Source organism: Tachysurus vachellii, chromosome 13 (assembly GCF_030014155.1).
Source record: "Tachysurus vachellii isolate PV-2020 chromosome 13, HZAU_Pvac_v1, whole genome shotgun sequence".
Lineage (NCBI taxonomy): Eukaryota > Metazoa > Chordata > Actinopteri > Siluriformes > Bagridae > Tachysurus > Tachysurus vachellii.
In genome coordinates this window covers 15,275,504-15,297,322 of record NC_083472.1, presented here as the reverse complement: position 1 = coordinate 15,297,322, position 21,819 = coordinate 15,275,504, and the positions used below count along the sequence as shown (strand labels likewise).

At 37.5% G+C, this 21,819-nt stretch overlaps 1 protein-coding gene across 8 annotated transcripts in view; it reads right to left on the bottom strand.

The window, feature by feature from the left end:
- fbxo38 (F-box protein 38) overlaps window positions 1–20,169 on the bottom strand; it is a 41,140-nt gene extending 20,971 nt beyond the window's left edge. The window contains exons 1-10 of one of the 8 annotated variants that reach the window (XM_060885387.1): window positions 20,044–20,157; window positions 13,581–13,637; window positions 12,757–12,967; window positions 9,757–9,890; window positions 7,941–8,104; window positions 7,701–7,866; window positions 7,325–7,600; window positions 6,720–6,813; window positions 6,500–6,630; window positions 127–297 (exon numbers count right to left, since the gene is read on the bottom strand). In XM_060885387.1, coding sequence (XP_060741370.1) covers window positions 127–297; window positions 6,500–6,630; window positions 6,720–6,813; window positions 7,325–7,600; window positions 7,701–7,866; window positions 7,941–8,104; window positions 9,757–9,890; window positions 12,757–12,887 — 1,267 coding nt within the window. In that variant the 5' untranslated portion in view covers window positions 12,888–12,967; window positions 13,581–13,637; window positions 20,044–20,157. Of the gene's footprint in view, window positions 1–126; window positions 298–6,499; window positions 6,631–6,719; window positions 6,814–7,324; window positions 7,601–7,700; window positions 7,867–7,940; window positions 8,105–9,756; window positions 9,891–12,756; window positions 12,968–13,434; window positions 13,553–13,580; window positions 13,638–19,951 lie in introns of those variants that run through there. The other 7 variants (XM_060885386.1, XM_060885388.1, XR_009649393.1 and 4 more) reach the window with 7 other exon arrangements.
- Window positions 20,170–21,819: the final 1,650 nt, after the last annotated feature.

Here is a 21,819-nt window from a genome sequence, read left to right as displayed (position 1 = left end):
CAATCCAATGAAACCAGTACTTATATAATTAGGTTGAAAATATGTTTTTTTAAACTAAAAATATAAAAAAGGAAAGGTTACAAAAATGTGTGAGATATGTTTGATTTAAAAATTTATAAGAAATACCTGTGATCCAGCTGTGTGGGTTGTGAAGATGTGGGCAGTTGTAAATGACCAGATACTTGATGGAAGGAAACACTTCATTAACAGCCTTCATTCCAACATCAGTGATGATTCCTGGGTTTTCTATTACATCAGCAAGGCCATATTTGACCAACTCAGTATGACTCAGTTTACCTATGAAAGAATGAGTTCCAAGAAATTTTTGCAGAAGATTGGCTGTAATGCTAAAATTTTTTTTTAGAGAATACTTTACAAGAAATATCTCAATAACAAAAAATGGATAGTGCTTTCAAAAGATTTTAAAGAGTACAATGCATACTGTCTCTTGTAACAAAACACTGATTTTTGTTTGACACAAAAAAGGCCTGTTATTATTCAGCTGACTGAGAAGGAATTAAAACAAAATCATAGTTTTTTGATGTGGCAATAAAGATGTTTAATGATGTAACATTAAAAATGTTAAAAAGCATGATCTGAAACTGTATATAAAACACATGGATCTACAAAGACAATAACCAACTTTTTATAGATACAAACTCCGATCTACTGTACCACTGCCATATTAGATTGTCAAAAAAAAGTAAAAATCAAGTTAAAGTTAGCATATTCTAATTGATACTTAAATCTTCCCCTTGAAGACCATATGAAAGAAAAAAAAAAAAGAAATTATGAATTCTAGAGACCCTGACATGGCCTTAAAACCACTATTCAAACATGCATACAGTATGGTCAATAAATAGAAAAAAGTTTTAGCTGTTATTTTAACTGGCATTTTATATATATATATATATTTATATATGTATATATATATATAGTCTTTAGAGATTATAAATAAACATAGGAAGAACATTTAAAGTTGTATTATTCAGCATCAAGCAAGAATCTAGTAAACCTGTCTAGCTGTAGTGGGTTATGATTACTACAGTTAATAAAACTACAGTAATGTACTGGTGAGTTATAAAATTAACATTTATGCAAAATATTAGAAATAAACATAAAGCTCTGATCGTGTAAGTATTCAAGAGTCCGCTTTGAGTAATTACAGTTACTTTATCTCAGTTTCTCACTTTATCTAACCAGTACATGCAAGGCATGAGTTTGTTAAAGAGAAAAAAAACATTATCAACCCATGCCCAGGACAAAGTTACAGAAAAGTATCAATCGGGTTTTGCTTAAACAAGAGTCAGTGACCAGGTGGGCCAGAGATTAAACAGAAAAAAAACAGTGTAATGTAATTCTGAAGCATCTGGAGAGATATGAGATCTGAGCAACAGCTCAGATCCTTTTGCATAGGAAGTCCAGTAGTTTTTGAACCAGAATTTAAGGGACAACTGTATGAAAAGCTGAGCTGAAATCCACAAACATTCTTACATAGGTGTTTTCCTGGTCCAGGGGTCAAAATGCTAAAAAACATGACCACCTGATTTTAACTAAGCAAATAGGTAAGAGACTTCAGCTGCCAAAACGTTATTTAACCCTAACTAATGCAGTGAGTAGGTTCTCAATTCTTAATCATGTTGGAGGACATATCCTGTTCTTGCAGAAAAAAAGCTTAGGCCATCCTTAAAAATATTCTTGTTTGCCGTAACCCGACCGACCCTGTCAATTTAGGAACGACACAAATATTATTTTTTTTTTGCTTTAAGTCCGACCGACTTGCCGGTTATAAATTTGCGTTAAGACTGACCAATTTTTATTTTTTACTCTTCAAAACAACTAATATAAAAGCAATAACAACATACAATTGTTCTTTGTTCTTTCTTTTAAATAAAAATCCGTGACGTCATCTATGTTTACACTATTGGTTAACGGATGTCACACTATGGCCTGTGCGTTCGCTTCGTCTCATACTTTCATTCACTGTCAGAATCAACGGTTCGCGCTTGGTAATGATGGCTGCGGCTGTAGTAAACAAAACGTTCGTGGTCACCGTTCAAAGTCATACGGGTTCCGGCACCATAATACATATAAAAAATTCATTAAAACAGCTCGACACAGCTTTAACTTGGCACAAAGTTCTGGAAAAACTGTGCCCAGAACTTTTCCCATCCCTTCTCCAGTCTAGTCTATATAGCCTGCATCAAAATTCAAAATAGGTTTGCAACGATGCTGGTTGAAGACGCAGTCATTGACGTCACGATATGCTAATTTGTTTAAATTCATACCTACGTAATGGCCATCACAAATATTGTACTTTTTTTTTTTTTTTACATTGAAACTTGAAAAAAAATAAAAATAGACCTCCCTACCGACCCTTTTTTTTTACTGTTACTGCAAACCAAAATATTTTTAAGGATGGCCTTACTCTCAAGTAAAAAACTAATAAGATTGCTGATAAGACTAAAATTTGGAAAAGAATTGTCCAACACTATTAAAACCTGGAAGGACAGTAGTGAACAATCATCCATGTGGATGAAATGTGGTTGGTAAAAAGTCTTGAATGATCAGAGATCACTTAAACGTTTGGTGAAATCATAAACAGAAACAGAAGAACTCAGGGTTATAATTAATAATAAAAGTAAGAGCATATCCACATGCATTAAGCAAAGAGAACTTAAGGGATTGGGACTGAGCAGCTGTGTAGCATTTGGAAACCACTTATTACTGAAGCTAATCTGAAAAATCAGAAAATTTTTACTTTTAAAGATTGGAGTAAAAATGTCATACGGTCTGATGGTTCCCCAGGTCTAGATTCAGCTATATTATATGCCCAAAAAATTAGGTCAGCTGACTACCTGAATATACTAAATGACCAGGTTTTTCCATCAGTGGATTTTTTTTCTTTCTATCTATTCCAAAATGAAAATGCCAGATTTAATCAGGCTCAAATCATGAGGGAATAGTTCAGGGAACATGACTCCAGCCCTTAAACTCTGAGAATCCTTTGGATATGCTGGAGAGGACTTAACACATTGTTCTGACTCTCCCATGACAACCATTTTGGCAAGAAATTAAGGCATCTCTAATGGAAATAAATGTTGTGACATTGCATAAGCTTAGCAAAACAAATGTGTGCCAAAATGAAAGCAACAAAACATTAATGTGTGAATTTGTTTATGCACCCTACCACACTACTATTTCAAACATACATTTAAATCTTTCCCTTTTAACCACTCCAGTGTTGCTTTGAAAGATTTGCACTGTATTTTCTGACATCAACCTTCCCTTTAATCCAGACCAGTTTTCCAGTCCCTGCCGAGTAACAGCATCCCCACAGCTACCACCACACTTCATGTTTCCTGTGATGGTAAAAGAGTTAAATTTTAGTCTCATCTGACCTCCTTCCATAAGTTTTGTTCTGGCTGCTCTTCCATTTAACCCAATTCTGTAGATTGGCTTAAAGTGGTCCAATGGATAATCCAAATAATCAAATTTTTGCAGGCTGCTTCAATGTTATCTCTGGATTCTTTTTTGAATCTCTGATTCATGTCCTCCTTGCCCAGTATATGAGGTCTGGTGAGAGACCTTCTCTCGTCAGGTTTATATTGATGCCATATTCTTTCAAAATTAATTTTGCTCTGTGAAATGTTCAAACTTTGGATTTTTTTTTATTACCCAAATTGGACCTATATTTCTCCACAGGTTTGTGTCTGACCTGTCTGAAGAGCTCTTTGGTCTTAATGTTGCTTGCTTAGTTGTGTTTCAGACCCTAGTACAGGTGTATTTACACTGATATAAATACCCAAAATATACCTCAAACGCAACCCAAAAATCTTCTTATGGCAAAGGAATGGAATTTTCTTAAATGGCCAGTGTCAGTCAACTCATCTGAGCATGATTACTTCACATAATTTGAAAACAAAAATGAAGGCAGGAAGAGCCACAACAACAACAACAAAAAAAAACAGCAACTGAAAGTTGCTAAACTGAAGGCCTGGAAAACAACTCAAAGAAATAATATCAGCATTTAGAGATGTCCACAGCTTCTGGACCTGAGACAGTCAGTGACTACAGAGAATAGTCACTGGTGGAATCCGGCTTTTAGAGGAATAACCACAGAGACAGCCTAACTTTGTGTTGTATGCTGGAATAATGACATTCCAGCAATACTCAAAGCAGCAGCACACCAGCCCCACCAGGGCCTTTTCGACACTTACAGGTAGATTACATCTGAATGCCCCCATGAAAGGGAACGACTGATGTTTTGGTAGTTGAAGATAATTTGAAAGAATTTGGCCGAATGCTTAAAAGGAAGTGTAATCTTTATTGTTCATATAGGCTTCAAGCATCAGGTCAATTAGTAAGAGCAAACAGGACACATTTTACAGGAAAAGGGAACCACCTGCAGTTCCACCACCTGCAGGGATAGACTAGGACACACAGACCAGTAAGGAGCCGAGGGAGGAACCAAAGGCAGTAGGCCTCGGTGGTGAAGACTACCTCATAGAATTTCCCTTTTATTAGCTTATCCCCACTTAAAGGTGGGGTGCACGATGTTTGAAAGCCAATGTTGAGATTTGAAATCACCAAAACAAACACGCCCCTAAACCAAATGGGTGTCACCCCTGTTTGATCGCTCCACCCCATACATACATACGCAACCCAGGCAACTATTATGGTGGAACCTGCTGCGGCACCTGGCCGAGGGGATATTTTTATCAATAAATGAACTCAGTGAGTAATACTATGGTAATACAAATGTGTTTTTGTAGTACTGTGTGTTGTACCATGAAAGGTTTAGCTCAGTTTCACGCTGTGAAAAAAGCAAAGAGAGAAACATGGATACACACGACCCATTGCAAATGGGTACTAGTGCCAAGCCAGGATTTAAAGAACAAATCAGCTGAGACACCTATGGATCTATGGCGACAAATTCAAAGTGAACTTCGCAGCCTTACATCCACACCCACCTTTAGAAATAAGTCTACTCTGCCAGAGCCCACTGACCGCAGTAAAAGAAAACAACATTTTTGGAAAAGACCCTATTGTGGAAAGAACTGTCATTATTAGGATAACAGTAACTTAAATTAGAAATACATGCTAGTGGCTAAACCTTCCAACCAACAGACCAATTGAAGATCACTAGAGAGGAATTAGATATTTACTGAATTCACACACCATCACGCTCACTCATGAAATAGCCTAGACTGTTAGTGTTTCCAAGCCACGGTGAGGTGAGATGAGTGCGAAAGGACAGTACCTGCATTATGAGCAACAATATACTTCAAGAACGGTGAAGACACAGAGAGGTGAAATTTGAAAATAAATCACTCCTGTGCACGCTGTTTGGACATGGTGCAACGTGTATAAACCTATTCCACTGAGAGAACATGAGAGCACACCTCTGCTGGAGAGAGAAGAGAGGACAAATTTGATGTGTGGAGGGAACAATTTCAAGACATGGACTTTCCGCCTGATACAACAAAAACTTTCTAAGCTCTGGCATTAACAAATGATTAGCTTAGTTTTATTTCCTTACATGCTGTCCCTCACAACAAAAAAAAAAACAAGACATGTTCATCATTTAGTTTTGTAGTTTAACTTTATAGGTATGGTTTTTATGATTAATGGTTTGTCACTAATTTAAGCTGTGCTCTTCCTATCCTTTCCTATGCTCAAACCAAAGAAATGAAAATGGAATGTGGCCTTACCTGACTATGTATGAAGTGATCTTCAGTAACCAGGGTGGGTGCATGAACACACACACACTTGTACAAAAGGGAGAGCTGAAAGACTAGAATTTGCCTCTCCACTCATCGAATATTTACTGTATGGGAAGCACCTTATGCTGCAGTCTGAGTGTATTTGATACATCTAGGTCAAAACTGCCACCACTATAAATAGACTATACACACTTCCCTCCACACAAATATAATATTTATGCAAGTACTAAAGTACTGTATTTGGCTGATTATAAAACCTATATTTATGATGCTACAGGCTTGGCACATCTGAATTTTGAGATCTTACATAGACATGCAATCTGCTCCAGAAATAAATTAATATCCACAAAACTCTTTAAAGAAATTAATAAATGAAAAAAGTATGTTAATTGTTAAGGCCAGTATGTTTTCAGGTTGAATCTGATGGAATCCTTTTAATCCAATTAATCGTGGTCCAGTACATTTCAGGCATTTTTTGAGACTTCACTATCCCTAAAAGGGTGAATGCTACCTCTCAGTATTAACTCAGTCTAACAGGAATAAAGTTGACAGACTATACACCTCACCAAAAAGTAGTGCCCTGTTTGCTCCCCCATGCTCACTGATACTGTTTTGTGTGATCTATTCACAGCTCCTCTAACTTTTCTCTTTTTCACAATATAGCTTTTCAGTTGTCCAAGTATCACTGTTTTGAGTGACAATATGCAAGAATAATGTGGATTCTGAAGCATAATAGCTACAACTGGTTTAATATCAAATAGTCTCATACTTACACTGTATTAGGAACTCATCAACATATCCAAGATGCAAAGTTTCAAACTGTGGAAACTCAAGTTCGGCCATTTTCAGTGCTGAGAAGACCCCGTCTTTGGTTAAGGAAGGCTGGATTCGAACTTCATGCAATCTGAAGTACAACAAAATATTTTTTTACATTTTTTTATTAAACCACTAATAAAACTCAACAGCACATTTTCATGATATAGTTAATCTTACCCATGTGCAGCAGTAATGATGAGGTAGCCTAAGTCCACTTCAAGAGCATTCTTACAGGCACCAAATACAATCGTGTGCAAATTGCGAAATCCTCCTAAAAAATAAAAGTAACATTGACATAAAAACAGCACAGCTACAACTGGCTGTTCTGGTACTGTGCAAGCTATGTCTATAAAACAACAGACATAACACAAACACAACCCCATGTACAGGAAACTAAGAAAAATAACAGAGGAAGAATTGATATAACTCACTCTGCAAAACATGAATGAATGGAATGGCTACATGCTAACAACATAACTAATAAAACACATTATCTAAACTGTTCATTTTACTGCAACCTGCAAAAATGTTTGATTATAAGCTGCCAGATATGTTTATAACTTTAAATGAAAATAAACTTTAAATGAAAATTAAATGTATATAACTTTAAATGAAAGAAAGAGTAGACTCAAAGTTCCTCAGCTTACGAAAAGCAGATGGTGCTTCACATCAACATCAGTTATATGGATCTACTGAAAAGTTCTGGACTGGCAGATCAAGGAAACATGACCCATTTAACAAATTTGACAGATAAACAATAGTTCATAGGCAGTTGTCCTCACCTGACCTCCAGCTGTCCTCCACCACATGTTGTATCAGTCCTCCTAGGAAAGGAACCCTTACAAATTCAAGCTGTTCCAAGTTTCTTGCAGAGGCCAAACCGGTCACCAGTGGTACATACTTCAAGGAGTTGGTGGGACCAGCACAGTTCCTCATGACAAACGTGCGTAGGCTTACACACAAAAAATCTTTGAATGGCTGAGGTTTTGTAAGACGAACCCACTCCAGATACAAGTGTCTGAGCATGGACACACAAGGAATTTCTGGGACATTGACACCTGAGGAATTAAATTATTTTAGACATTTATTGAACCAATTATTATTTATGACATTAGCAATGTATACAAAACAATTTAAATAATACACAGTGAACCCTACCAACAAGATGAAGGGTCTGTATTTTAGCTGCTGCTGGAACTGTAAGTTTGTTTTCTGGAGGAATAGGAAATGCCCCATTGCGGTTCCTGAACTTTCCAAGGATGTGAACCTGAGGCATGTAGTTCCATATTGCTTCCACCAGCTCTAAATGAGAGGTCTCCACACCCTTGGAAAAAAAAAATATTTTCAGCAAACAAATGAGGCATGAGGAAGAAAGTAATTATCATTTCCAGCACTCACCAAAAGTCTGGGGCAAGCCTGGAGAGCCTCCAAAACACCAGGAATACTGAAAGCTTCATATCCCCTGACCCTCCTACGCTCTAAATACCGTGGGTGCAAACCATACAAATGCTCCAAATCAGGCATCTTCTTCAGAAGTGTGAGGAAATTTGTGTCTGTAAATCCTATGTCAAATGCACATACCAGAAAAAGGTTTAGAACTGGATTCACTTTTGGGTTGCTCAATATACCATCATCACTATGCTTTGTGTAAAGCCACCCTGTCAAGCACAGACATCTACAAACATGAATGCATGTGCTCTTAATTTAATCATTGATAGTTCCTGTCTACACAGCTACCAGCCAGGAAAGGCAAAGAAATTCAATTGCATCCACCTTGCTGAATCAATAAGCCACTTTAACATAACTGATAGCCTTGCAATGACACATTTCTAACATTCTCACATTTATGTACAATAGCTAATAGATGTTTAATCCTGCCTAGAATATAAATAGCAAATGTGAGCAGGGCCAATTATATGCTCTTGGATTTCTGATCATGGATGCCAGTGGCTTCAATGGATGACAATGAGATTCAAATTCGTGATCTATCAACAACAGGCTAAGACTGCTGCATCTACTGAAGGCTGCAAGTGAAATACATATGAAACCAATTTCATTATTGTGGGAATGAAAAATTAAAATAAAAACACAACACAGAATTTGGTGAAAAATACAGTTTAATAAAGAAACAGATGACAGACTGAATGTCTGGATAATGGCCAGAGTAAACGGATGGGCAGGGTGAGGTTAACGAAGGAGGAAAAAAGGCAGAGAGTGAAGAAACACAAAGATGCTCCCCTACTGCTTTCATGTCAGCAGCTATGCTTGCCGACAGATGACAGAATCCTAGTGATGGGTCAGGATGACAATGCTTACAGGAACAGCAAGACCCAGAGGCAGAAGCTGCAAAAGGGTACACATACAAAATATGAAGTATAGAAAGGTTAATACAGAGTAAAACACATTTATGCAAGCATTATCAGTACACACAATTTATATACTGTAAATAAATAAAAAGACACTGGTTCAGGAAGGCGCAAGAGGGGTGTGTTTTCACTCGTTATCCAAAACAGTACATTTTCCTCATACCAGGCATTCCTCAAACACACACACAAACATCTGAGTAGGTGAAAGTGAACAATGAAAGCTTGCAGATATGCCAGTATAATCGGTATAATCAGTAAACTGTACAAAAATGAGTAAAAGAGTAAAGTAATACTTACACATGGTAAAAGTATCCAAAATAGTGGAAAGGCTCACTCAAAGGATGTGCACATGTGGGAGATGTCTGAATAGAGAACACTGAGGAGAGGGATGCTAGGGAGTTGTTTACTTGCCAAAGGTACAGATGAAGATAAACAAAATCATTAAGCCAAAAACATGATATAAGAGGAACTAAAAGAGCGGAAAACATAAGGAGAATTTTTAAGTCCAAATATTATAGTGAAGCTTTTAGGTAGGGAGAACAAAAAAAATTCTCATAGATGCAGTGTAAATACATGGAATTTTTCCAATCACAATCAGATTATTCTGGGATGTCCTGATGACTTTATCTCAGGCTGATTGCTGTTTTTTGCAATAAACAGTATTTTTAGTTCTCATCCAGGATATAACTTTGTCACATTTAAGTGTTTTAATAAGTTGAGTGATAAAGAATAAGAATTGACCATACACCCAGTGCCACAGTGAAGGTGGCATTAGATTATCAAACATGAACATCTGAAAACAAATATGCTTATAAGCCAACCCACCTGCCATGAGGATCTCTACTAACCTGAAGGCATGTACTCCCACCACCGACTGGCACAAAGGTCTACCATTTTCACCACCCGCAAATACAGACTTACTGCCTCTTGTAGCTTTCGCGACAGACATTCCATGCACATAATGTCTGGCATAGGCAAGTAGCTTAAAAGAGAAAAAAGTTAGACTGTAAGGTAGAATATATAAATTTCACAGTTTTCCTTTATATTCCCATGTATTTTTTTAGTCTGTTTTCAAGCATGTTATAATGAATAAGCAATAAGTTGATGATAGGCAGATGATTAAAAATTCTGTTCAAAAAGACCACATACAATTTAACTTTGCAAGCTCCTTTTGAGGTTAGTCTGAAAGAAAAATGCAATATGCACACAATTTTTATTTTCTATTGGCTCCAAACTCTATGATACAGAATTTTCTCAAATTCACTATTGTAACTTTCAAATCAATCAAAGATAATGCACTATACACTGATCAACTAAGACCACCAATTAAGACCACCAGCCTAATATTGTGGAAGGAATGTCTCTCTTATACTTCTAAAACATCTACACAAGACCTCTGCAGTTGTACTATAGTTTCTGACACCAAGACCTCAACAGCAAATCTTTTAAGTACAGGTAATGCCTGTCAAAGTAACCTTAGAATAACAGCAAGACCCAAGGTCTCCCTGCAGAACATTGCCCAGAACACTGCGGTCACTGGCATACCTGGTTCCCATAGTACTGGTACCATTTTTTTACATGCCTATCGTAGGTGGATTCAGCTGTAGACAGGGATCAGCATGGGAAATCTGGCAGCCACAGACCAGTCAGCTTGCTCATGCCGACCCCTGTCTACAGCTGAAACCACCTACAGGTGTGGCTATTAAGAATGCGCGTCTTTTCGCGCAGCTTCACTGGAAACTTCATGCAATTTCACGTGGATTCCTGATGACTTGTTTTTAAGAATTTAAATACATCTGTTGTGCTTCAGTGAATGAGAGTGTGTGTGCCCTGTGATGGGTTGGCACTCCGTCCAGGGAGTATCCTGCCTTGATGCCCAATGATGCCTGAGATAGGCACAGGCTCCCCGTGACCTGAGGTAGTTCAGTAGAAAATGAGTGAGTGAGTGAGTGTTGTGCTTCACACAATATTGTGCTTCACACAATATCCACCAGGTGGCACAGAACCCACTTTCCTACAGGTATAGATCAAATTGTCTAGGGCAGCAGTGTCCAATCTTATCCGGAAAGGGCCGATGTGGGTGTAGGTTTTCATTCCCACCAAGCAGAAGCCACACCAGAGTCTACTAAAAGCCAAGAACAACTGATTAAACAGGTGGAATCAGGTGTGGCTTCTACTTGGTTGGAATGAAAACCTGCACCCACACCAGCTCTTTGTGGATAAGATTGGACACCGCTGGTCTAGGGCCTCCGGACCTCTGTAATTTTTTCATATTAAAAAATAAAATGTGAAGCTCTGAATGAATAATCAGATGTTTACTATACAGTTTACAAAGTTGTTTAGGCCATCCTTAAAAATATTTTGGTTTGCAGTAACAGTAAAAAAAAAAAAAAAAAAAAAAAAAAAGGGGGTCGGTAGTTTCAATGTAAAAAAACGTATAATTTTGGTGATGGTGATTACATAGGTATGAATTTAAACAAATTAGCATATAGTGACATCACTGACTGGGTCTTCAACCAGTGCCTTTGGGCGCATCACTGCAAACATCATTTTGATGCTGGGCACAGTTTTTCCAGAACTTCGTGCCAAGTTAAAGCGGTGTCGAGCTGTTTCAATGAATTTTTTAGATGTAATATGGTGCCCGAACCCATATGACTTTGAACGGTGACCACGAACATTTTGTTTACTGCAGCCGCAGCCATCATTACCAAGCGCAAACCATTGACTCTGATAGTGAACGAGAGTATGAGACGAAGCGAACGCTCAGGCAATAGTGTGACATCCGTTAACCAATAGTGTAAACATAGATGACGTCACGGATTTTTAATTAAAAGAAAGAACATAGCCTTCGTTTGTATGTAGGCCTAGGCAATTTATATATTTACAATACTTAATATTAATATAATTAATATTATTTTATTGCTTTTGTATTAGTTGTTTGAAGAGTAAAAAAAAAATTGGTCGGTCTCAACGCAAATTTACAACCGGCAAGTCGGTCGAACTTAAAGCAAAAAAAATAAACAATTTGAGTCGGTCCTAAATTGACAGGGTCGGTCGGGTTACTACAAACAAGAATATTTTTAAGGATCAAGGCAGGATACACCCTGGATGGAGTGCCAACCCATCGCAGGGCACACACACTCACATTCACTCAATCACACACTACGGACAATTTTCCAGAGATGCCAATCAACCTACCATGCATGTCTTTGGACCGGGGGAGGAAACCGGAGTACCCGGAGGAAACCCCCGAGGCACGGGAGAACATGCAAACTCCACACACACAAGGCGGAGGTGGGAATCGAACACCCAACCCTGGAGGTGTGAGGCAAATCATTATATTTATAAAAGATATTAAAAGGATGATAACTTATTGAGATAATAATGCCCTACACCTACCCTATAAACCTAACCCTAAACATAACCTTTATGATTAAAAACTTAATTTTAAGTTTTAAAATATTTTTTTTTGAACACAAATGCATTCATTATCTGATATGTGATGAAAAAGAGTAAAAAAGCTTTTTTGGCAGAAGGTAGGCATGAACCCGGGTCTCTGTGTCAAAGCTACACATACAGTAATGCACGCTCAACTCCTATTGCCACTGGGACCACTGTTTGCACAACAGTTTCATGCAGTCACTGTTTCATGCACGACTAAGAATATATTCCATTATTTTTTCTGAGATAAAGCAAATAAACTAGTGTGAAGATTTCTCGCATTATTAAAGCTATAAGTTAGCAAACATCAGTAAGGCATTTTTTAACATTTATTAAATAAAAGCTTATTGAGTTTAATAAATTTATTTTAATTTATTAAAATATTTATTTATTTTAATATTACTAACCGGAATATATGACAGAGCACCTCATGTGAAAGCTCATTTATGTAATCTTTGGGTTCCTCTTTCTGCAAAGAAGTGCAATTTCTTCCTCCAACCAAACATGTCTTGGTGGATTTCCGCCTAGGGCCCATCATGTCCTGGATAGTATTGTAGTCAGTCAAAAATTTTAAGCAACTCGATCCATGAAACGCAGACCTCGATTTATGTCTTCTTTCTGTGACAAAATGACAAGTAAAAAAATATAAACCAATACACAAAAACAAATTTTAAAGAAACCATCAATTTACATGAATCATGTATTATAAATATTAACAACACACTTATAAAAAAACATTTGTAACTAAAATTAATAAAACAGCAGAGAACAGCAGCTCTCTGTGATCTCATCACTTCATCAAATAACAGTATTTGTATTTGCTTGCATTCATAAAATTAGTATACTTATTTACAGCATTTGATTGATTGAGCAACTCACAAAAGTGCTTTTCAAATCTCAATCACTGAATACATCAAAGCTGTTTCACCAAATCACAGACTAAAAATACTATCAGTCAAAAACCATGTCAGGAGGTAATACAGCAAGAAGAGTGACGAGCACACACATGCAGTGATCAGAGGTTAACCTGCCAGAAACAAGTCTTAAAATAACAGTTTTAAAATAACAAGGACCTGAATAAGCACCTGAGTTGCCTGTGAGGATAACAATGAACAATTACTTCTGATATCACAAAGAGATACCGACATGAATGTGTCAGATTAGCAACTCATTTGATGAAGGAAAAACACATTTGATTGACGATGGTCACAAGATCCTGAGGATGAATCACCTTGTGTTATGACCAAGAGTTAGGTCTAGGGGAGTCTCAGGGTCAGCAATTACCATGCTGTGGGAAGGGAAGGAAAAGACAGATCAAGTCGGTATAATAATAAATGTAGACAAATAATAACAATAAAAATAATCAGACAATACTTTGTGCTGTACAGTGAAGAAGTGTTGGGCTGGACAATAGAGGTGCTAAAGAAAAAAGGCAAGAAAACCAAACATGCTGACCTAAGTAGTGTTAATTTCGTCAGACGAGACGAAATATGTTCGTCAACAACCTTTTTTTTCATGACTAAGCCGAGACGATGACAAGACTGCACTACTGTCCAAAAACGCTGACTAAGACTAAATCAACATGCATTATTGTTGACAAAAAAAGACAAGACGAAAATGTTTTGTATAAAATAAAAACTAAGATAAAATCTCTCTTCATTTTCGTCTACAATTGTCTCTGCTTTTTCATTAGCTGTTACGCCTTTAAAATATTCAGAACGAGTTCGCGGCTTCGCGCTGTTTAATGTGTGCGTAGATAGTATTCGTCCACATGCCGCTTAAAAAATAAATCCTGAGCGCAAGTCCATCGTCTAGGCAGGCTTTTTGTGTTAAATTATATTTCCTGTCTTTGCGCAGGCTCTTTTATTGTACATGACAGCTTATGTCCGGATGACCGGTCTTTGCATTAGGAATAAAAGCAGTATCAATAAAGTAAAAAATGTGATGTGCAGTCAAGTTCGAGTGTATGCACTGTTTAAACAAGTGTTCTCAACTTCTCACTGATACTTTTGTGATTCGCGGTCTGTAAATAGGTTGTATTTTAGGCCCACTGTAAAGTAGGCCTATTCTTTTCAGTTTTTCTGAGTATATTTATTTTATTTCTGATTTGAACAGAAACATCAGACACAAGGCAACCAAAACAGTTTTAAAAACCTTTGTAAATTAAGTTGTCAGTCGGAGTCTGTTGGGCCCCAACTTTTGAATTGTGTTGGTTAAAATAAAATACTCTTCAGAACAGGTTAATCATTTGTGAATGTGTCTCCTAAATCAGAAATTGAAAACCAGACACGTTTAACATTTGCATTCAACAAAAATCATTCAACAAGTGTATTTTGTCAGGTAATTACGACATTTAACCAATGTTTGAGATATGTGAAACACTTTTCTACTGAAATGATTATCAGTAATAATCTCAGTAGTAATGTGTTATTTTAAAAAAAGACTACAATTTTTTTACTAAAACTAGACTAAAATTAAAAGACTTTTAGTCGACTAAAACTTGACTAAGATACCTTGAGTTTTCTTTTGACTAAAACTAGACTAAAATGACGAGACTTTTAGTCAACTAAAACTTGATTAACAAAAAAAAAAAAATATGTGAATGACTATATATGACTAAAACTAACAAGGACATTTGGCACAAGACTAAGACTAAATTAAAAATAGGTGACAAAATTAACACTAGACCTAAGGCCTCTTTGTTTCATAGCTGCTCTACAAACAAAAGTGAAACCAAAATCTACGCTATAGTTCCTTCGCAAACCTAAGTACAGAGGGTGGTACCCGCCCCTTAGGTGAGCTGTCTAGACAGACAAAGATACTACATTTTGCAAAATGTATGACAATGCTCCTTTTTACCTGTGCCATCCCTGTAAGCAGAACAAGACTGCACACAAACAGCCATTTAATTTTGGCAAAATTAAATTTAACTGATGAGCTCCCACCCACGATGAGATATTTTCCAGCCATGGTGACATCAGAGCAAAAATGGAGTGTCTAATGGAGAAAATAAGTTGTGTATCATCCGCATAGACGTGGCAGGAAACCCCTTGTCAAGATTCAGGGAGAAAAGAAGGCGGCTATGTAGTAAGCCTTGTGGAATGTCAGTGGAGGGTCAATGCCCTCTGTCACCTGATATGACTGAACTTCCAAGCAGAATGCAAAACACTGCCATGCTACACCACAAATTCTAGGACCTGAGACCAAAGTCTTGTGGTTGATAATGTCAAATGCTCCTGAAAGGGCAAGGACGATGAGGACTAATGAGAGCGTGGATAATCTATTAGCATGTAGATTCTCAGTGACAGCAAAATGGGGAATCACTATGGAATATGCCACTTTTAAGCCAGACAGGTTTAGATCTTGGAGGTTGTTCTGTGAGAGATAGAGAGACAGCTTTTTGTAAACAAAAGAAATTAAAAAAAAAGAGGGGAGTGACATGTCTGTAGCTGCTCTGAGGGATCAAGCACATACTTCAGGATGTGAATAACCCCTGTGGTCTTGAATGCATGGGGAGGCCTCTTCCCCTTCATCTCTACAATCATGAATGGAATGAGAGGAGGTTCTGTAGTCAAATTCAGTGGTAGGAAGGAAAAAAATAGCTGACACCAGAAAAATAAAAACAGGTGCAAGAAACTATAGAGGAAAGGGAGATTTTGACAAGTTAGAAAGAAATGCAGGATAGGAAAGACAATGGTAAAGAACACCAGGTAATTAAATATGTGGAGTGGGACAGCATTGGTGTCTGTAGCTAAGAAAAGAATGAACACCAGATCTAGGATTTTCCTCTTTTATGAATGGGAGGGCAGCTGTTGAATGATCAAGGAGAAGGAATATATAAGAGGCAGAAGGCAGGAGTACTGGAGCTTGTCAGAGGAGAATATGAAATAGGCAAGGGCTGTCAATGTCCAAAGACCGTCAAACTGTCAGTTAGTTAAAAGTGTGTCAATTCCTTAAAGAACACATATAAAGAGAATTGGGAAGCTGGTGTGGCTACGTTCTGTGGAGATATCCAGGAAGTGCCAGAAAATCAAGAGCTGTGGGAAGTTAAAGCTGAGATTCCTTTACACCCTGAATACTGAGCTGGATTCATTTACATTTACACCATTTGGCAGATGCCTTTATCCAGAGTGACATATAAAAGTGCTTTTAAGTCTCTATCATTTAATACATTAACTCTGGTTCACTAGGTTACAACTTAAGATATCATGAGTCTAAAACACTGTTCAAAGTTTTTTTTTCTTTTGAGTGACTCAGCTGTCCGGACCACTAGGTGAAGTTCAAAAAATAAAACTTTGCTACAAGGTAAAGTAGTGAGTGTTCAGCTTGTATAACAGTGTAAATTTGCAGTCCCCTTAAAATACTGTAACAACACACCACCATTAATGTCTAATCCGCTGGCTATAAAAGTGAGTACACTGTAAATGAAAGTGTCCAAATTGGGCCCAATTAGCCATTTTCTCTCCCCGGTGTAATGTGACTCTTACAAAGTCTCAGGTGTGAATGGGGAGCAGTTTAGTGCTATCGCTCTCACTATCTCAAACTGGTCACTGGAAGTTCAACGTGGCACCTCATGGCAAAGAACTCTTTGAGGAGCTGAAAAAAGAATTGTTGCTCTACATAAAGACGTTGTAGGCTATAAGAAGATTGCCAAGATCCTGAAACTGAGCTGCAGCATGGTGGCCAAGACCATACAGCTGTTTAATATGACAGGTTCCACTCAACAGGCCTCGCCATGGTAGACCAAAGAAGTTGAGTGTACGTGGCCGGCGTCAGAGGCACAGCCAGAGGTTGTGTTTGGGAAACAGACATACTGTATGAATGCTGCCAGCATTGCTGCAGAGGTTGAAAGGGTGGGGGGTCAGCCTGTCAGTGCTCAGATTATACGCCACAAACTGCATGAAATTGGTCTGCATAGAAGGAAGCCTCTGTTAGAGATGATGCACAAGAAAACCCAAAAACAGTTTGCTGAAGATAAGCAGACTAAGGCCATGGATTACTAAGGAACCATGTCCTGTGGTCTGATGAGACCAAGATAAACTTATTTGGTTCAAATGGTGTCAAGAGTGTGTGGCGGCTACCAGGTGAGGAGTACAAAGACAAATGTGTCTTGCCTACAGTCAAGCATAGTGGTGGGAGTGTCATAATCTGGGGCTGCATGAATGCTGCCAGCACTGGTGAGCTACAGTTCATTGAGGGAACCATGAATGCCAACATGTACTGTGACGTACTGAAGCAGAGCATAATCCCCTCTCTTTGGAGACTGGGCCTCAGGGCAGTATTCCAACATGATAATGACCCCAAACACACCTCCAAGACAACCACTGCCTTGCTAAAGAAGGTGAGGGTAAAGGTGATGGACTGGCCAAGCATGTCTCCAGATCTAAACCCTATTGAGCATCTGTGGGGCATCTTCAAATGGAAGGTGGAGGAGCGCATGGTCTCTAACATCCACCAGCTCAGTGATGTCATCATGGAGGTGTGGAAGAGGACTCCAGTGGCAACCTGTGATGCTCTAGTGAACTCTGTGCCCAAGAGGGTTAAAGCAGTGCTGGTAAATAATGGTGGCCACACAAAATATTAATACTTTTGGCCCAATTTGGACATTTTTACTTAGAGGTGTAGTCACTTTTGTGGCCAGAGATTTAGATATTAATAGCTGTGTGTTATGCGAGTTATTTTGAGGGGACAGCAAATTTACACTGTTATACAAGCTGTACACTCACTACATTACATTGTAGAGAAGTGTCATTTCTTCAGTGTTGTCACAATATACTACAGTGAGTGCAATATACTATAACGGGGTCTCCAATCTTATCCGGAAAGGGCCGGTATGTGTGGTGGCTTCTGCTTGGTTGGAATGAAAACCTGCACCCACACCGGCCCTTTGCGGATAAGATTGGAGATCGCTGTACTATAATAATGGCAGGAATAACCCAGGTATTTAAAGCAGAAATAACATTAATAGATGTGCAAAACTGAGATGGAGTGCAAATATTAATATAATATTTCAAGAAAGTGCAAATAGTATAACAATAGCAGCAATGACAATAACAGATGTGCAAAATTAAGATGGGGCTACATGAATAATATTTGCGGTATATAATGGTGGTGGTAATAGCAGCAATATGAATTACAGTGTTCAAATGAGGTGAACAGTTGGACTGACTGTTCACTGAGGTGGGTGGCTGTTTAAGAGTCTTATAGCTGAGGGGAAGAAGGAGTTCTTTAGTCTGGTTGTCCTGCACTTTATACTCCTGTACCTCCGTCCTGAGGGTTTTGCACAATACATTACAATATCTCATGTAACTGCTGCTATAATAGTAATGTGTTCAGTCCAGTTTTTCAGCATAACCAATATTAAACATACAGCATTTACACTGTTTCTGTGGAGTAGGTTCAGATTGCAAATTATGCTCTCGACATACTGGTCAAATTACACCCAATATGCTCACAAAATGGTCAAAAGCTGCAGATACAGAGTAGAAAACCTTAGGTAGAGACAATCGGTTAAATCGGTCCGACCATAAGATTGCTGGCCATACCCTCTGTGAGGGGACAGGAGTTCCTCCAAATTAGGAGGGGCCACTTGAGGTGAACTGGGCACCTAACAAATATGCTGGATGGTTATCAGGGAGCATCACAGAGTTCAAGCATATCCCCATAGACAGTGAACATGGCACAGACAAAGACCTAGTGAAGAGATTATCTCACAGCTGGAATGAAAATGTCTGTATTTAACAAGATATGCTAGATTCTGTAGTTGTAATACAAAGTCTGAACTGACCCTCTCATACAGCTGCTACTATGTTGTCCACCATGAAAAATGAAAAGTAACAGAATCAGATAAGCAACTGAAAATGTAGTTTTATGACAGCTTTTTTTTTTCTGGAGTACCCATTCACATAAATCAACAGTTATTTATAATAAAGGAGCACATAAGAGTCTGTTGCTACAGTTTCATTTTCTTACTTACTTTACCAAATTCTGAAAGCAGGTAATTTCACAATATCATACAATATTGTGCAATTTTATAATTCTTAAAATAGGTATAGTGAATTTACATTTTTCCGCGGTGTCTAATGACGTTACAATCTCATCTATTTTAGCTTTTCCCAAATCGCACGAGTTAAAAATCGTCAAAATATTAACAGTAAAAAAAGATTGTGGTCCACAAACAAACCTCTGCATAACGTACAATCTAGATAAGGAAAGCAGATATTAAAGACATGAACTGATGATAAAGCGAATCGTGCATTTAAACCTTTCTGGCTGTTGCGTTATAGCTGTTTATGTGCTTTAGCTGTAAAACACCGAATATACGCATTTAATTCGGTTTCTCACTGCAATCAAAAACCCAAGCGTAGCATCTAGACACCCCAAATTGAAAATGCTAATTTTCAAACAATTGCATAACGTTCGTCACAAAAATAGTCCTGCTATCATAACTGCTAACGTTAACTAAAGATTTTGAGATATCAAACCAGTCAAACTACATGTGGACATTTAAGCTACATGCAGCATTGTTGTCGATTGCTTTCATGAGACTATTTAAAAGTAAATGCTCTAACAATGGTACAGAAGGAACATTGCTTATCTCACTTGTTTTCATTTGACTCCGAACTGTATACTCCTGGATGTATGTTATGTATGCATACTGGCTTTATCAATAGTGAAGAATTAAGATAGCTCACATTAGTTAGAAGATTTTTCTTAAGGAAGCATTTTTTTGGAGGAAAAAAAAAGTATTTTCACTGACAGCAAAAATACGAAGCATGCTCACAGCCGTCCTCTTTCGTGAATTTATTGCCGGATTGCAAAGCAACTGAAGACCTATCTACTGCCATCTACTGTGCTGGAGAGTGTTAAATAAAAACGCTTCACGTCAATCAGACCTAGACCTAGGGTGGCGTTTTAGGGCGATTTCAAGAATAAAGTCGAGAAAAGAAAAGTACGTCCTAATGTGTGACTCTAGCCCTAATATCTGATATAAAGAGTTGTAATATTTTAAGAATATAGTAAGTAAAAAGAAAATCACAATACTGTGACAAAATTGTATAAAGCAATGTATGACTTTGGGGGAAAAGTGCACTTAAATTAGAAAACCATAAATTTGGAGGAAATTGTCTCCTTGGTTGAAGGAAAATTGAGAGAAAAATGAAATCTCATATGCACAGTACAGCAATAAAGTCACCAATGCATTAAGACATACAACTTTATAAAGTAAAGGTATTTTTATACCACAGCACAGTGTATACCACAATGAATGCTTGAATCTTGTTTGTATTGTATATCACAGGTAGTTCTGGCAGTAACATGAACTTTAAAATTAATGGGCTTATTCTTCTATTGTTTTTTGTACATGGACTTGTACTTGTATAGTTATTGTTTACACTTGAGGTGCATTTGGAATACAACTAATGTGAATTAAACAATATTATTAAGAATTTAATTATATATGCAGAAGATATGTCAGTACATTTTGTGTACATGCCTCTCTGCCAGACTCTTTTCCTTCCATTGAAGAAATAGCACCCCAGGTATGCACAGTTTGCAGTTAACACATCCACTTTATTGTATTAAGTATCCACTTTATTAATGCATTCAGATGGACTCGAACTTTGAACTTTTTGTGCAAGACTTCAATTTTGCAATTTCCAGTTATTTTAGCTAATTAGCTTGCATAGCATATATTAACACTCCATATAATGTCTCATTGACATTAAAAGGTATGGATTCACATAAAATTATTATTGTAGTGCCAATGCTCCAGTCAAAGCTCTGAAAAAAGTCTGAAAAGTCAGGAGAATTTTATCTAAATATTAATGTAGGGAAATTATTGTACCATAATAAAATGTAGGTTCTTTATTTATTTAGATTTATGTGCCCATATTCACCAACAAAATATGTTGGGACATATAGTTACATGGATTTTTATACATCCATGTTTTCAGAAATTAGCATTAAATATTAAAGTCACTATATTCTCCACCAAAGTATATAAGGGGATTTAGCAGCGGACAGTTGGCCGCAGGGTCTTAGAGTGGGTTTGAGAGGGGGTCAAGTATGTGGGCTTTAAGCAATGGCATTCCTTCAGGTCCATAGCACTCACAGTAAATTAGGCACTGGAGCTGGCCTATCCAGCAGTGTGAGACTAGGCAGTTATGAACCAAGTAAGCTGAGCCTTCAATTTCAAGTGTTGGCAGGATATGAGAAGGTTTGAGGAGCAAAACATGAAAGGATGGACATCAAATGGGCCTATGTAACTGGAACTGAGCTTATGAGTAGTGTAAGAAATAAAAAATGTATAAAAATAAGACGATGAGGGTGAAGATCTTAATGAAGAACAAGAAGTTTATTCCAACATAGCAGTTACAAAATACATGAAGTACTTTGGTTTCATCTGAGTCAGTAAGAACCCAGGTCAGGACAGATCATGCTCAAACATTTTATACTGTTTTGTAGTTTAA